Raw genomic sequence first — 18036 nt, 5'->3', positions numbered from 1 at the left:
TCAAATAATAAAAACCAATGTGGCCCATTGCTTGTAATTCATGTGTGGTTGAGTTTTATAAAGGACGGATGGCATGTATGTGGCCTGCATGTGGCTGACAGACCAAAAGACAATATTTAACCATAACTGCACCACACTTTTTTTTTTAAATTTGATTTAAAATACTCATTACACGTTCAATCAAACATTCTTAAAGTAATGGTATATTTCACTTATATTTACTGTTGAACAGGATCTGTTTCCACACACACACACACACACACACACACACACACACACACACACACACACACACACACACACACACACACAAAAGAAACCCATCATTTAATCTCCTTATGAGTAATTGGACTTCAGTCATTAATATGTTTATAAGAAACTAAAAAAGCATAAATTAAATAAACGTATTAAATAAAAACAAGCAAAACACACTTGGTGCAAATTCTTCTTTCATCAGTTTGTATTTATCATTGCTGTAATTTTTGTGGAAAAGGTACATCACAATCTTGCTCTGACCAAAGTGGTTTGAATGCACCCGAACAATGGCTTCCTAACTCATAAATATGAACTTCCCAGGAGGGTTAAGCATCACTTTAATAACAGCTATTTGCTGCTTGTATAATTTACTGAATTACAATGAGCTAAATCCTAAAGTCACTACTTAACTTGTTCAAACCACTTATATATGTAAATTGGAGTTTACTACATGAATATTTCCCTTAACTGAACCTGAGCAGTGCTTTTCTTTTCCCTGGTTCAATGCCTGAATTTAAAAGAGTTTAAAATAGTTTCTTCTGTTATGTTAAAGTTTTTTTGTTTACCATGCACTGTACTGGATTTTGGGTGGCTATTAGTGTTGCGTTACTCAGTAAACAATATCTCTGCTAATGCGAATGCAGTAGCAAGTAATTTATTACAAGCATGCATGGGGCAAGGTACAAGCACTTTTTTTTTTTGCTAACAAGCATTGTTCAATACTGAACACTTCCAAAACTGTTCACACATTCAGCGATACAGAAGTCTGGACCAAACTGAATAATTTTTCATTGCTTTCAGACAAAATGCATGCAATGACCACATTTTTCAAAATCCACAAACACTTTTGTCATTCATACTCAACAACCTGAAAAACTATACATTATTCAAATGCTAACATACTGCTTTCAAAACTGATAAAAGCACATTAAAATCAGAATTCAGAACAATGACAAACTGTCCATTTCTGCAGGAATTATATTGAAATATAAAATCTTAGCAGAATATTTATTATGAAATTGAATATTAATTATTCCAAACACAACTAACTTAAATTTCATCTGAAAGCCAAGCCATATGTCCTATTTTTAGTCTTCTTCTTCTTCTACTATCTTTCTTTCTTTCTTGGTTATCTTTCTTGCTTTTTTGGTTATCTTTTGATAAAAGTTCATCGATTCTGTAATAATCCCTGTTTTAATGTTTTTAAATCAGTGTGTTATGAATGAAATGTATGTTTCTTGAATGAAACAAGCTTATTTTAAGGCTTATGTGAAGTATTTTGTAGTCTGAGAGAGTTTTGGAGGTGAGATTAACTGTTTGGCCAAAAAACATGTTTGGTAATGCAGTCTGTATGAACAGTTTTGAAAATGATCAAGTCTTAATATGATTCACTTTTGTATTTTTATAAGTAGTCTTGGAAGGTATAAATAAATGGTAGGTAGACCACCTACTATCTTTAAGTTTGCCATAGCTGTTAAAATGTATGCAGTCCATAATCAAAATATGGGATGAAATTGACTGCAAATGGATTGCAAACTGATTGCAAATTCCCTTTCCCATCTGTCACGATGATTTTAATTATAATTTGTCAAAGGGCTTTTGCTTTTTTAATATCAAATAATGATAATAATAATATAAAAGGGATGGTTAACCCCAAAATGAAAAAGCTGTGCTAGAGTGCTGCCACCTACAGGACGTACATTGTATTTCTGCTCATCACTATCCGACGCATTTCGCTGCTTTCAGTTAAATTGCTGCAAATGGGTGTTTCAACGCTCTGCTAGGAAGTCGGCATAATGTATCAGGATTGCAATCATTCTTATTAACCGATAGTCGGTTTATAGAAAAGCTCGCTGATCTGCATCATATTCCCGTGGATTACTACACTACTGAACGCCGTTATGGAGAAACGGACATCCGAAAAGGCCTTGAATAAACAATGCATTTATCATCTTGAAACTGCAACGTAGATTTTATTACAGAAGATATTCAGCACTGAAACGGTAACACATCTACTTTAAACTATAACGAACACACGCACAAAACGGCATTCTTGATCAGGAGACAGCGAGCAAACACATCAAGGTTGTGATTTTAATGACATTTCAATCATATATGTTTATTTATCATGAAAGTCAAACATGGTATTCAACCCAACGTCATTCTTCAAACACTGCTGCTGCTGTCCTGTGAATAACAGCATTGTTCTTCTGTTTTGCATGCTAACGTTTGTAAGAGGAGATGCTCAGCTGTGCTCAGCTTTTTCTGTTCATGTTGTGTCGTTATCATATATTTTCTACTGTTTCTGTAAGGCTTTATCCTGTCTCGGAGCATTTCTCTATGCCGTTTTGGGCACACTTTCAGTATTTTTTTGTCATTTTTAAACTGTGTCCGTTGAATAGCTGGTTCTTGCACATCCAGAAATAATTTATTAGTTTAATCAATCGTATTTTAAACAACTTTTTATATACCTTATCACTAAGTTGATAAGGGTAGGGTTACCACTTTTAATACCCAAAAATAAGGGACGCATTGGGGGGGGTCATCTCAAAAATGCTGCAGTAAAAAGGTTTCATATGAGTTGTGCATATAATATGGGACGTCCTGAATAAGAACTGATCATTGTTTTTTTCTACTTTTTAGAAATGGGGTCTATATACCCCGTTAAAATGTAATCATGTCCCATATCTCAAAAATGCTGCCGTAAAAAGGTTTCATATGAGTTTTGCATATAATATGGGCCGTCCTGAATAAGAACTGATCATTGTTTTTTTCTACTTATTAGACTCTAAAGTCTAATAATGTCCCATTTCTCAGAAAAGAACCGTCAAGTACACCAATAAATAAAACGGATATTAAAGCAGAAATGCAAATAAATAAGTAAGTAAAAATTCACGAGCATTTTGTAGTATTATCTCTCAGTCCTGGGCGTCTAAATGAAAAGCGCTCTGCAAGCGCGTTCTCTCTGTGTTGTTTCTGAAACTACCGTAATCACTGTAATATGCGCGCACACTTAAAATCAATCGCGGCTGGCTTGACCGTGTTTTTCTGAACCGCGGCTGGCTTTACCGCAGTGATTATTTGCATGAGACGCTGCTTTAAAAAAATTTATAAAAAATACGGGACAAAACCTGTCCCGTATTGATTCAAAACGGGACGCGCAATTTCATTCTCAAATACGGGACGATTCCGTATTTTAAGGGACGGGTGGCAACCCTAGATAAGGGTGTTTACACTCGGGTTCGCTCTTTACAAGAATCAAGAACCAGAAATTTCAGTGATCAAACTGAACAGAGTACATTTACATTATATTTACATTTAGTCACTTAGCAGACGCTTTTATCCAAAGCGACTTACAATAGAGGACAATGGAAGCAATCAAAATCAGCAAAAGAGCAATGCTATGTAAGTGTAAGTGCTATGACAAGTCTCAGATTAACTTAATGCAGTAAACGTAGCAAGTTTTTTTTTATTATATAGTAAAGAAAAATAAAACGGATAGAATAGAAAAAGAATAGAGCGAGCTTGTTTTTTTTTTGTTAATTGTATGATAAATAAAAAGAAAAAAAAGATAAAAAGAATATCGTTTTTTTTTTTTAAGAATATTAAAAGAATAGAGGGTGCTAAAGTTAAGGGTCAATAAAGATGGAAGAGATGTGTTTTTAGTCGATTCTTGAAGTTAGCTAAGAATTTATCTGTTCGGATTGAGTTGGGCAGGTCATTCGACCAAGAGGGAACATTTAAGGTAAAAGTGATTTTGTGCCTCTTTGGGTTGGCACAATAATGCGCCGTTCACTTGCAGAACTTATATAGCTTTAGAGGGCACATAAGTCTGAAGTAATGAATTTAGGTAAAGGGGTGCAGAGCCTGTGGTGGTTTTGTAAGCAAACATTAATGCCTTGAATTTTATGCGAGCAGCTATTGGTAGCCAGTGCAAATTGATGAAGAGAGGTGTGACATGCGTTCTTTTAACAAACAAACATTCTTTACATTGATTTCATAGATTTATTTAAAGCGGACTCAAACCTCAAGACCAACACAGTTTTTTAGAAACCCAGTAAATAATAAAAACAACAACCACAATAATAATAATAATAATAATAATAATAATAAATGTTATTATTAATTTTAATTATAAAAATGGGGATGAGTACTTCGTAATAGAGAGTAGGCCTACTTTCAGGCCCGGATTGGCTAATCGGGAGGACCGGGAGAATTCCCGGTGGGCCGGTCCGTTTTTTTGGCCGCGAGGGCCGGTGTCCCTAGCTGCCTGCACTCACAGCAGTCGCCATGGGCGGACTGTCCATCGGGAGAATTTTTTGGCCCGCTACCCTCCAATTTTTATTATTATTATTTAATATTGTTGTTGTTATTGTTTTTGTTGCCGGCCTAATGTACTAAAGTGGTTATTTCGGAATTAGCCATTCAATAATAAAACTCTAATAAATTATAAATCGGTTAGTCTTGACTGGCACGCGTTTTGTCTCGCGCGCGCTCCGCGCATCCGCGCGTCCGCCGTCCGCCAAAACGACGCGAGACTGAAGTAGAAGTGCCCAGGTGGAGCAGAGAGACAAATCTGTCCTGTTTAGGACCTAAAGTGCAGGTCAGTTACATCTGTAAACAGACTATTGTAGTTTTGTCTTTGTTTACTTAAGTATTGAACAGCTAACAAATGTTAATCTATAAAAATATCGTTTTAAAACAGGTTTAGGGAGCTACCCTTATACAAAATTAACTGTGATTTTACAAAACATGTTTACTATAGTTATACAATAATTATAGAATATACAATGGTTTTGCTACACTATAGTTTCACCATGGTATAAAATTCTGATTATACTAACGGGAATCAATCCTAAAAAAAAACAAAAAAAAAAAAACATGGTTACTATGTTTACCATAGGCTCAATAATATCATGGTTAATTTTCCTTAGGGCCAAACATGACCCATTATAATGCAAAACATGTTTAGTTTTAAGATTTTTTAATAAAGATATATTCAAGATGTAGCTAATTGTTGTTGTTTTAATTTTAACATTACGACAATAACACATGGTCCTAATGTAGTGGCCCTCTTTTTTCTGTTGCCCTTTTCTCAATCAAATGTTTTAGTACTAATCATAAATTATATATAATTTTGAAAGCTTAGAAGCTCAAGAACCATCCTGGTGGCTGTCTCCTCCCCCTTAGCAGCAATGTCAAGTGTCATTTTACAAAATCACAATTTTTTACAATCTTGACAAAAACATGTCTTTAAAAAGGTCTCAGTATTTCTGCAATAATCTGCTGATTGTCTTCTTTAAAAAAGACCAACCTTAGATCTGTACTGTATAGCTGGTTGTAAAGGTGGAGATGTGTTTATGAAAAAAGTGACAGATACAAGAAAATTAGTTAAAAAAGTAAACACACATGAGAGACAGAGAGATTAAAAGAGATTAAAAGGCAAATTGGAAGTTCATGAGATAGCATTTAATTATTTTACCCAGTTGATTTCAACTTTTCTTTATGTGATGATGAAAAATATTGTTGTCCAGGGTTTCAAATTTTGGTGTAGGATGGCCTGGATAAGTGTGAGATTTCCCGGCCTGAAATTTTGTCCCAGTCCGCCCCTGGTTAACGTCAAGCTAGTTAGGAGCAGTGCAAAACAACGATGTCTGCAAATACTTGCTCTATTCTTTATTTGTGTTTAAGGGCTGGATATCTGTGAACAATTTTGCACAGAATATATATTCAGATATTGCAGAAAAGGACATTGTGATGTTTAAAAGAATAGTGTTGGAGATTTACCCTTTAATGTTCTCATTTATGAAAAATATTTGAACTTATAAAGCAGCTGTTTACTTAAAAAAAAGACATGATAGTGTAATTAGAAAGTTTAATACATTTTATTTTAATCTTTATTTTATACATATAGCTTATATATATTTGTATTTATTTGATATTTTTTAATTTCAAGGTTTGGATATTTATGAGCACTAATTCTAACAGAAAAAAGATACTGATACTGTTAAACATTACATTGTGTTAACTGTTCAAATAAATCTTCACTGTGAAGCAACACTTAGGCTACTGTATTTCCACTGAATTGGAAATGACGTCATTTTAATATAGTCAGTCGTGAACTAAAGTGGGCCGGTCTAAGGCTTGAAACTCCAGGGCTGAAAAGGAGTCCCACTCCGGCCCTGCCTACTTTAGACAGTTTATACACAAATTTACAATATTGCCCGCATTTAAAATTGTTTAGCAAATAATTCAAGTAAAGATGAAACATTTACAAGAAATTGAAATGTGTTCAAAACTAATGATCTCTGTCCCACTGAGCCGCCACTGGTTCTGGTGATGAGAAGGGAAGTGCAAACCTCAGACGACTTTATTAAAATCCCTATGGGAATAAATTAATACTAGGAATAATACTTTGGGAATGTGTGTTTCCATATTGCAATACTTTTTTGTATGGTTTACTAGACAGACATGTTTGGCCATTACGCTCATGTCTCACGCATTCTAAAAATGCAACCTTTAACTTAAAGGAGAAGTTCATTTCCAGAACAAAAAATGTACAGATAATGTACTCACCCCCTTGTTATCCAAGATGTTCATGTCTTTCTTTCTTCAGTCGTAAAGAAATTATGTTTTTTAAGGAAAACATTTCAGGATTTATCTCTATATAGTGGACTTCTATGGTGCCCCGAGTCTGAACTTCAAATTGCAGTTTTAATGCAGCTTCAAACGTAGGGATGGGTATCGTTAAGGTTTTAACAGTATTACTACTTCTATCGATACCACTTATCGATTCGGTACTTTAACGGTACTCTTATCGGTACTTTTTGTTGTTCTTTGTGTACTGCGGAACAGACTACATTTTGTGCGTGAGATAGCAAATAACGGCAGTGCAGGCGAATAACAAATGTTATCGCAAATTACAAAAGGCTGGTCAGGTAAAATATGCTAGGTAATGTTTATTTAGCAATAATAAATAGGACATATATATTTTTTTATTTCTCCAGTTCCGACAGCAGAACCGTTAACGTCAGAGCTTATCGATACTTCTGTCTTTTATAATTTGGCAACGGGACCAATAAAATACCGGGTTTCGGTACCCATCCCTATTCAAACGATCCCAACCGAAGAAGAAGGGTCTTATCTAGCGAAGCAATCGTTTTTTGTTTTTTTTTTCCCAAAAATTACAATTTATATACTTTTTAACTTCAAATGCTTGTCTTGTCTCTCTCTGCTATGTGAGTAGTCTGTGCATCTCTGGTTCAAAACAGTTGAACGGAAAACTCCCATCTCATTTTCTCCCCCAACTTTAAAAATCATTTAAAAATCATCATGGATTAAAGAATTCAAAAAAATTAAAAAAAAAATCTTTGCCAAACACCATTCTACAGCCATACCTGTCACACACACACTGTATTAGCGGTTTTTTCCTCTTATAGTGCGTGTCCTACTAATTTAAAACATGTTGAAGCATCTTCTGATCAATAATAAAAAATTCTGATAAAAAATTTGCGGTGATAAAAATTTGAGGTGATAATTGACTCAATAATGTGATTTACAGTGGCAGTTTCTTTTGACCTTTGTAGTGGTATTGTTTTAATTTTTATTAAATGTCATTATCTGTCAAATTAAAAAATGTATTTATTATATTTTATTTTTTACATTTCTAATTAAAACAATATAATAGCAGAATAAAACAACTAAATTACCAATCATATAAAATTAGTATGAATAAAAAATACTACAGAGGGGGCACAAAGGAACACAAAAGTGGCTTGTAGCAAAGTCCCTTTAAGGCTATTAAGGCTATTAAAGGCCGTTAAGGGTATTCTATAGTCTTTGCTTGTAGGTGCAATTCATACATACATTTAAACATACATTTTTAATATAGAAATATTACGTTTTAAATAACTAAGTATACATTACAATGACGCTAAATCCACCAGCAGGTGGCAGTAAGACAAATGATTCGTTTGAACGGCTGATTCATTCTGGAATGAAGCAAGTGACTGTCTTTATGAATAATAATGAAATGAAGATTTGTTCAAAACGCGCTTTCATTCATGAATGAAACACCGCTGTTTTGCTTTTAGAGATGCGCAGCGTCGAGCTGTTACTTATTTAGAAATATTTTCATTTAAAGAAATAGAGTAAAATCAGGCAATAGAGATATAGTCAGACAACGCAAGTCATTTTATATTTTCTTGTTATTGAACTGTTGTATTAAATCAAAATTACATTTGCTTACTCCCTTAACAATTGTTTAAATCTGTCACTCTCCTTTTCGCGTTCTGTGGGCGCACAGACAATGATCTATAAGAGAGCGCGCAAATAAGTCTCTCTTTCACTTTTAATAAGCTGGACTCAAAAGCACGTGCAAATGATAGATTCCAATGTGTATTAATACCCGCGCCAATATTCTAGTTCTGCTCTGTGTTTTCTGCTAAATAACTAACTGTGAATGATGCCAGCGGCGTCACTATGTTGTCACTGAGAAGCTGCAGCCGCGGCCGAGATGATTTTTTGGTTTGCCGTCAGAACAACGTATACGTTTATATATGCACGTTTCTTTTCCCCTCATATTCTCTACTGACAGAAATCCGTCATAGACTTGTTGCAGGTAACGGAAATCCGTCGCAGCGACGGAGAACTTTAATCCACGAGTCATCCTACATTGCTGCAGAAGCACCGACCCAGTACCCTGGAAATCCAGAGGTCTCGCGAGAGCACAATTTGAATTGTCTCTGCAAGACACTCTGGCATCGAGCAATGATGCACGCTACTGCATTACGTAAGCAGTTCTGGGAACCAATCAAATCGGTGTATCTGATGTAGGCGGGCCAGAGGCGAGCTAAGCTAATGACGACAGCGCTGCGACGTCCGGAATGAAGATGGCTACAGATGAACACCAGTTGTTTGAAACGGCTTTGGCCGCTACAATGAACGAGTTAGACTTGGCTTTTCATATAAAATTCACGCTCGAATCGTTCCTTTGCAAGAAGGACGTTTTTGCTGTTTTGCCGACTGGATACAGCAAGAGTTTAATCTATCAGTATCACCGTGTATTGTTGTGATTGGTCGTGGCGTTATCCAATTGCGTGCAGTGAGAGTTTCAAATGCATGCTTGGTGCCGCCCCTCAAGTTAGGCTCTTTTCATTGCTCGATGCCAGACCCTTAATCTTAATAGATTTGGGTCTGGATTTTTTCCAGGCTACCGACCCAGTGTTTGCAAAGTGAACATGCAAAAAATAAAATAAAACACCCTTTACAAAAAAAGTAAAACAGTGATTTTGAAGTTGAGGGAGAAAATGAGATGGGAGTTTTTCAAAAATACCCTTACTGTCTTGAACCGGAAAAAAACAGAGTTCAGGCAGAGCAAGACAAGACGTTAAAAAGAGGTTAAAAAGTATATAAATTGTATATATTTTTTTTAAATAACCATTTCGCTAGATAAGACCCTTCTTCCTCGGCTGGGATCATTTAGAGCCCTTTGAAGCTGCTTTTAAACTGTATTTTGGAAGTTTAATCTTGACATTTATTTTTTTCCGTACCACTGCCCACTCATGTTTTTCAAAGCAAAATGTGTTCTGTTTGAGAGGCTCCTAACAGCATTAACAGCACTAGCAGAGATTCTAACTCCAGTCATTAAAACCGTGGGGCAGTGTCCATTTGATATTTGCTTATTAAGCACTAATCTATACTTCTCTTTTTTCCATCTTGCAGTTGGTGGTGCAACAGTGCAGAGAAAAGCAGAATTGGACGTCTTGCTGTGGCCTTTTTGTCCTTTCACTGGATCTGTGTAGGCATACCCAACAAAGACGACTAAAGAAGTTTTTCCTGCAATCTGTAAAAATGGTGGAGTGTCCTTTTAGGATCTGTAAGGGTCGCTTTGGGAAGCGAGGAGGCCATTTAAAGTTTATCCATTACTTCTTCATATTAGTCTTCTGTATCTTTCTGCTATCTTTACTCTTTATTGATGTTATTGAATTGTGGGTAACCTTGCTGGGCATGAGCAGAGTGGACGGTCCTCACGGACTAGTCCTTCCACACAGTGTACCCCCAACCCGTTCCGAAGAGTACTTGCTGATGCCTAGCATCCACGTCTGCCAGCGTGCCAAACCTTACCTCATCATTTTGGTGGCAACTGCACCTCACAACAGAAAGGCCCGCCAGGCCATTCGTGACACCTGGGGTGGGGAGATACAAGTCAGGGGTCACCGAGTCATGACCCTCTTCATTGTAGGTCAACCTACTGACCCAGTTATTGGCAAAGAATTGATAGAAGAGTCAAAGGAGCGTGGGGACCTCATACAGGGTCGCTTCATTGACTCCTATGGAAACTTGACTCTGAAAACACTGTCTATGCTGGGCTGGGCACGCCGTTTCTGTCCACAGGCTCACTTCCTGGCTAAAGTAGATGATGATGTACTGTTCAACCCTAGTGCACTTCTGCAATATCTCAACCTCAGTTTTAAAGCGGGAGAAAACGAACTCACTGAACTTTATCTGGGCCGGGTTCACATGCAGGTAGCACCGGACCGCAATCCTGCCAGCAAACACTTCTTGTCGGAAACTGCGTACGCTGGCATGGTCTTTCCCGATTACTGCAGTGGAACAGCATATGTGCTTTCTCGGCCAGCTTTGCTGAAGCTGTCATTAGCAGCTGTTGCTATACGTTTACCCAGACCGTTGCCTCCAGAGGATGTGTTTGTAGGTATTTGCGCTCACACAGCAGGCATTACACCTACCCATTCTCCACTCTTCTCTGGAGGGCCAGCTGTACCATACAGTCGTTGTTGCTACCAAACTATGGTGTCCGTCCACCATACCAAGCCAGGGGACATGGTGCAGTACTGGACGGAAGTGCACTCCACAGCTCCATGTTCATGGTTGGGTATGCGGACATCTCTTGGTGTCTGTAAAATAAGAGCACTTCTTGGGACACTGTTGGGGAAAGACTCTTAAACTTAAGATACATTATCTCTGAGACACCAGTAGGAAAGTGGAAAAACTAAAGAAGCACAACGGATATTCTTTGGTGATACTATGCACTGCAATATAATTTTGTTAATGTACTTGAATTCATGTTTTTTTGCTTTACCCAGTACGTGCCTTTCCACGTCAAGCACTGAATACTACATAATAACAAATATAATAGGAAAATAGGACAATATGCACATTTAAGACCAGTGCCCGTATTCTTAAAAGCTTCCAATAATCCTTTTAGAGAGCTCCTAATTTATTTGAAATATTTCTAACTAGGAATCTTCGCTTAAGAGTAATTCAGGACAAATCTAAGAACAATTCTGAGCTAGCAAGAGACAAAAACTTGTATCTTAAGGCCGGGACACACCAAGCCGACGATCGTATAATAATAATGCACGAATAAATAAATTTTTAAGTGGTTTTATTTGTCAATGTATATTCAGGAAACGAGAATAATTCACTATTAGTGTAAAACGCTGTTCTATTATGTTTTAAAAACATAATTCTACTATGCAATTGAAAAGACATTAATGGTCATTATAACGCATTTCTAACTCTATAAAATATAAAGTGATTTTGCAGGAATTGTAATCAGGCGCTAAAAATAATACCCATTAGTAGTCAATTGAACCAATAAGATCACTCTGGGTCCTAATGGAGACCCGATTCCGGGTGGGGACTGGATTTCTCATGACACCGGCTCGCTGTCATCATTTCGCAATTCTCACAATTCTATATACAATACTGCCATCTGCAGGTACGCAACGGTATTTCTCCTCACGCATGCGCAGAAAGCACCTTCTAGTTTGTAGTTGGGTGTCGTCAGTTCAGTGTCTTCAAGCTCAGTTTAATTGCGCAGACGCCCGCAGACGTAGCCGACTAGAGGCGAAAAGACGGTCGGCTTTCGTCGGCGCTAGTTGGTTGGCGTCGGGTTGGTGTGTCCCGGGCTTTAGTGAGGAGGTGGGGCTCATCCTAGGTAAGATGCTCGGTATGACACATTTTTTTTTAAAATACTAATAGGTTGTCCAAGAAGAAGAAAAAAAAATGAGCGCTTTTAAGTAGGGTCTATTATAAGCCTTCACTTTGAAATTACAGATCTAAACTTATAATAGATTTAAACTTATAATATTTGGCAGCTTCAACCATGAAAGCCTGTGGAGACTTGTTAACCAGTGCAAGATAACACTAATGGCAAATTAAAATTTAAAAAGTTTAGGATCAATAAGCAGCGGCCAAATATCAAAGCTATACCTAATAAATCAGGAGAAGCAGAAATTGTGATCCCGATTAAAATATGATTCATTGTGCAGTATTGAGCTTAAAATACAGAAACACTTGTACTTAAAAACATACACAAAATCAGCTGACATTATTCCTACAAGTTCTAAACATTATCATAGGTTAACAGGACAAGATAGGTGTTTCATCCATTTAAGCTGCAGATGCTCTGCCATTTAACAGGATGATTTCAGGGAACGTCTAATATTAACATTACCATAAATTCCCTTGTCATTTGAGGTGTAACAAAGTATAAATAATAAAATGTTGAGAATAAGTATGTAAAATTATTTATTTGCCAAACTACATTTTTTTGCAAATCTGTCCCAGCGACAGAGGGTTTTGGATAAGAAGTTTATGTGCCTCTGCTCTGTTGCTACAAATGGTTGGTCTGTGGGCCATTTCATGTAAAAGGAAAGCTGGAAATCAAGTTTGGGGTGGGGTTGTATTGTTGTTAGCGGCTCCTATAAATCTCTGTCACCTATGAACTGTGTCCCCCTTTTTGCCCCTGTGTATGGTACAACTAACTCAACTAAATAAAAAATAATAAAAATAAAAAATAAATTGAATTGTTCTATTTATTGTTTCTTGGCAAGGCATCGCCATTTAATGGATATTCCTGGCAAAAGTTAAAAAAAGTCACTGCTCGCTAGATAGGCACTATTTCAATTAAAAGAATTTAAAATATATATCGCATGAACACAACATAAATGCGCTGTGATGCTCTCGTGAAAGCACAATGCAGATCAATATTTAGTAGTAAATGGTAAAAAAAAAAAGTTGTAACTTGGGGGGCAACAAAGCACATTTTTATTAAGCACTCACAATCAAAATTGAAGTTGAACCACTGAAGTACTTTAATGATATCTTTCTTACAATACTGGGCTTTGAATTTGTATGTGAAGTACTAGGAGCGATTTTCCTGGGATTCGGCATTGACATTGGTTGTTGCTCACTTGCATTACTATGAAGTGTGTGCAAGAGCATGAGCAATAATTTGCTGACCTCAGCTCACTAAACAGTTGCCTAATTTTTTGCATTTTTAGAAGTTAGTATTTAATATTGATAGTGAAATAGTTGAGAAATCCTCTTGAGGGGAACTAGGCAGTATGACAATAGTTTCAAAGGACTGCTTAATTTTTGACATGCTGACAAAGAAACAATAAATGAGTGATAAAGACAGGAAAAAAAGCCTAGACATGCTTAATGCAAGTAATGTAAGCACAGTCCGTTGTGATTTAAGAGAACATATGAAATTAGAAGAATTAAGGATTAATAAACAAATATATATGTGTATATGTGTGTGTGTGTGTGTGTGTGTATATATATATATATATATATATATATATATATGTGTGTGTATGTATATATATGTGTATGTATATATATCACCCACATCTTTGAGTTCAGCTCATGAAAAATTTTGGGTAAAAACAAAAGTATATGAGGAGAGGAAAGCACTTCTCTTTCTCTTATATATGTGTACTCTAACTCCAGTGTTACCAAATGTTGCACTTCAAATGATTAAACAGAAGTAATTTGTCATTGAAAATACATAAATACAATATTAATTAATTAAATACATTTCTCACACCAGTATTTTTTATTTAAACTAAATACATTTGATGAGCTTGTATTTGTAATTTGTAACTAAATACTTATGTATTTGTGCCCATCGCGAGTACAGGTAACTTTAGCAATGAAATGTGCATTACAACATATCAACTCTGATTATATGATCAAAATTTATCAAGTGAATTAAAGGCATAGTTCACCCAAAATTTCATTTTTGTCATAATTTACTCACTCTTAATGTCGTTCCAAACCTAAAAGTGTCCTTACATTGAAGGTTATAATCACTTTATATCAGAACCAGATTTAATTTAGGCTTTTTCCCCACACATAACTACTGACTAACTCACAAACTTATAGCACAACAAATATGATAAATGGAAGCTCAACTTGTGCATGCTTGAAAGACAAGAACAAACGTAACTGGTTCATATGATCCACTGATCATATCTTTTGTGCTATAGGTTTTCAGCTGTGGCTGGGGACCACAAGTACACCAAACAGTAGATAATCTGTTCCTAAAGCCGTAATTAACAAGTAAAATTAGCAATGTAGCTTGATACTAGCCCGTTACAAGTTTTGTAAGGAGAAAGAAATCCATTTTAAAATATACATGAATCCAGTGCTAAACATAAACTGTGTCTTACTTCTGGTTAGAATAGCCGAGGTACAGAATTATAAAGTCTCTCAAATGTTGTAATTTTCCCCACCACTTCATGGCGCCTTTAAAGACAAATACATGTACTTTACTTTTTGTAGATTTTATAGGTATTTTATTAAACAAGCAAATAGCTTTTAAGGAACATTAAAAAAGGCTTGTACAACAACATTCTTACATTTGCAGATTAGCATGTATGAATAATCTTTTCTCCTTTGAATTACTCATCTAGGATTGATTCACAGCAGTCAGGGATCTTTATTTTCTGAATCGGTCAAGTGTTGATTTACTTCCCAAAACTTCCTTCTCTTTGGACTTCTGTTTCAGCTCTTTCTCTCTTTCTGTTCGCTCTTGTATGGATTGCCGAATTTCGTCCTGCAGAATCACAATAGAGAGGGAGTTTAGTGAAGAGAGCAAAGGAGGAATACTACTGAGAGAGGCTTATGTTTAAGTTTAACAAAGACTTTCTGCTCTCAAAAAACCTTTAGAAATATCTATAATTTTCTGGCCCCTTCTGGAATGCGATGAAACTTTTCACTTGCGGTCCACAAGGCAAACATTTTAGTCTGATTGGTTATAAATGTTACTTTTCCATCTAAACAAGGCATCATCATGTCTGTAGCACAAACAATGTGAGATCATTCCAAACAGAGACAGAAGACAGAGAGAAATAAATAAACAAATACCCTCTGATCCTCATAGGCGACTTTCCTCTTTATTTTCTCAATGGTACCAGCTGAGTTTCTTCCTTTCGTCTTTGTTTTTGGTTTAAACTTGCCTTTAGCCAATGGATCAAAGCCCTGAAACAAAGACAAGACAAAAAACTAAATGACACCAAACTGATGGATGCATTCTGAATACATTCATTCTAATAATCGAGCTTCCGTTTTCCGATTTCATCTTTCATTTGTAATTCTCAAATCTAACCTTTAACTGAAAAATAATAACTTTTAATTATTTCGATACCACAGGAAAAACTGCAAAAACTACTAGCCTAACAAATATAAAGTTCAAACATTATTAAAGATGAGTGAAAAGTCAGTAAATAATAACAAATGAACAGATTACAAGCAGGAGCACAAATAAACAAAACAAACATAAAAATTAAACAGCGCTTTAGGCATTTGAGTTTGCAGGTATTCAGATACACAAATTAAATAATCAAATGTGCCAAGACTAGGCATGGGCCGGTATAAGATGCTGACGGTATGATAACCTTGGATAAAAATATCACGGTTTCACAGTATCACGGTATTGTAATTACTGCTCTACAATGTTATATTTAAATGTCTGGGTAAAAATTTTTTTTTTTTTTTTACTGAACACAGTATATTTTATTTTAGGAAACATTTAGAACATTTTGTAACATGGAACATCAGGCAAAATAATTAAAATAAATAATTATATCTTCTTAATTAAATTAAATTTAAGTCACTTGTGTGAGCCTACGCCTGCAGCTCAACAATAATCAACACAATAAAATGTTCAAAAACAAATCCTTCTAAATGGAAAAAATGCAATCAGTTGTCCAAAAATAAACAAATTACACGTGAGAGCTCGCAAGGTTTTTTTTTTTAATGCCGTGATTTTGAAAAGATGTTAAAGGTGCACTGTGTAATATTTAAGATGATCTCTAGACAGAGGTTCATTAACTATGTTTTCAGGGGTGCATAAAGACCTTAATGAACCATTATGTCTTTATTAACTTAGAATTATCAGCTTGGGGAAAAAAAAAAAAAAACACTGACACAATGATGTAACAGTAACAGTAATATTCACAATAACATAGTTTTGTTGAATGATTAAGTAAATATAATTCCTTAAATTACATTTTACAAGAAATCTCACTATTTGTTGCTGTCAAAAAAGGTGAGGTTTTAATCTGTATCGGCTTCCGTAGGTCTGTAAAGGGAGGGGTGAGAGGTGGACTGTTGCAATTCACAACTTCGCACTAGATGCCGCAAAAACCTACACAGTGCACCTTTAACGTGACTGAAGGCTTAAAAGCAAAGACGTGATTTCACTTTAACTTAATTGATGTTCAATCACAGAAACGTAACGTTAGTACATATAGTCTGCTATTCCCCACTCTGTGTTGTGTGGGTTCACCTCCTTTGGCCATCCTGAAGTTATATTACTGCTGAGTCTCACTGACTGTGGAGCACGCGCACATTCACAGACACGCGCCTGCAGCACTAACCGCTGGGGGAGGGGCTGCATTGTTTTCGCTGCAGGGACGGACGCACACACACAACCTGGTAGTACAGAGTCCTGCACTTCACTTTGACGACACAGAAAATTCACATATCGTAGGAACGTTATAACTTTTTTTGTTTGCGGTTTTGAAACCGTGACTTTTTCAAACCGCGGTAAACCTTGAAACCGGTTATCATCCCATGCCTAGCCAAGACCACAGTATATGCAGGTAGCTCACTTGGTTTTGGAACAGAGTTCACCTGTTCATCATCTTGGTTGTTCCAAAACCTAGGGCATCAAGGGCATATTACTTACCAATGCCTCAACTCGTTCCTTGTGCTTCTGCTCAAAACTGGCCTTGTCCACTTTACTCAGCTGTCCTGGGTCCAAACCTATCAGCTCAGGCTGCACCTTCTCTAGCAGAGCCTTGACCTCCCACTCCTGTCTTTGTTTAGAGCTGCGGTACGGGTTTGTATCAAGAGCATCAAAATTGGGTTCCCCTGCACCTGGAAAGACATAAAAAAGACAGGACTTTTATCTTTTTTCTTTTCCAGTTTTAAGGGAACTGAGACCTGTACATTTTTGGTGACATTCAACACTGCAGCTCTGTAATATACTTGAAAGATTAAAAAACCATGATCGATTTTTTTCTCATGGTGCTGCACATTGTTGTGTGTGCCAGCACGTACACTGCATTTTTTTCCAAATTTAAGGAATAAATTAGAGCACCGGTTCCCAACGGGGGGTCGCGACCCACTAGGGGGCCTCAGTGATCCTCCAGGGGAGCTGCGAGATATCTTAAAATTAATTTATATATTATCCTATAATTGTTTAATTTCATTATTAATATGCTAAATGAAAATAATAAAAGCACAGCCTCTCTCGTGTTCTGTGATTGATTGCTTCAGACTCGGCGCAGCAAGCCTCATCGCACTGTTAAATACAGACTGAATGGCGGCTCAAAACGCTGTAAGAAAACTAAGGTTAGGTCTCTCGGCTGCATGCATGAAGCAAACCGTCGCGTTAATGTAAAGGTAAAGACGATTAGTGTAATAATAACGAACCTGCGCGTGTCTAATGTATAACACTTG

At 36.3% G+C, this 18036-nt stretch overlaps 1 protein-coding gene and 1 long non-coding RNA gene across 3 annotated transcripts; one reads left to right on the top strand and one right to left on the bottom strand.

The window, feature by feature from the left end:
- The first annotated feature begins 2006 nt into the window (after positions 1-2006).
- On the top strand, positions 2007-13044 carry b3galt4 (UDP-Gal:betaGlcNAc beta 1,3-galactosyltransferase, polypeptide 4). Of its 2 annotated transcripts, none has more exons than XM_073819358.1 (2): positions 2007-2258; positions 9979-13044. In XM_073819358.1, the coding sequence occupies exon 2, from the start codon at positions 10108-10110 to the stop codon at positions 11218-11220; it is 1113 nt and encodes a 370-aa protein (XP_073675459.1). In that variant the 5' UTR covers positions 2007-2258; positions 9979-10107; the 3' UTR covers positions 11221-13044. The 2 variants fall into 2 exon arrangements, with proteins under 2 accessions (XP_073675459.1, XP_073675458.1); XM_073819357.1 differs by having other exon boundaries at positions 2007-2340.
- Positions 13045-13342: 298 nt separating this feature from the next.
- Positions 13343-17454, bottom strand: LOC141287549 (uncharacterized). The gene is made up of 3 exons (XR_012339488.1): positions 17261-17454; positions 15436-15549; positions 13343-15124 (listed from the first exon to the last, which is right to left on the bottom strand). It is a non-coding gene; the product is annotated as an uncharacterized lncRNA (long non-coding RNA).
- Between the last annotated feature and the right edge of the window lie 582 nt (positions 17455-18036).

This window comes from Garra rufa, chromosome 15 (genome assembly GCF_049309525.1).
Source record: "Garra rufa chromosome 15, GarRuf1.0, whole genome shotgun sequence".
Lineage (NCBI taxonomy): Eukaryota > Metazoa > Chordata > Actinopteri > Cypriniformes > Cyprinidae > Garra > Garra rufa.
This window is presented reverse-complemented; position numbering and strand designations above follow the sequence as displayed.

Coding starts and splice junctions, on each gene's coding strand:
- b3galt4 (XM_073819358.1), top strand. CDS start 10,108: ATGGTGGAGTGTCCTTTTAGGATCTGTAAGGGTCGCTTTGGGAAGCGA.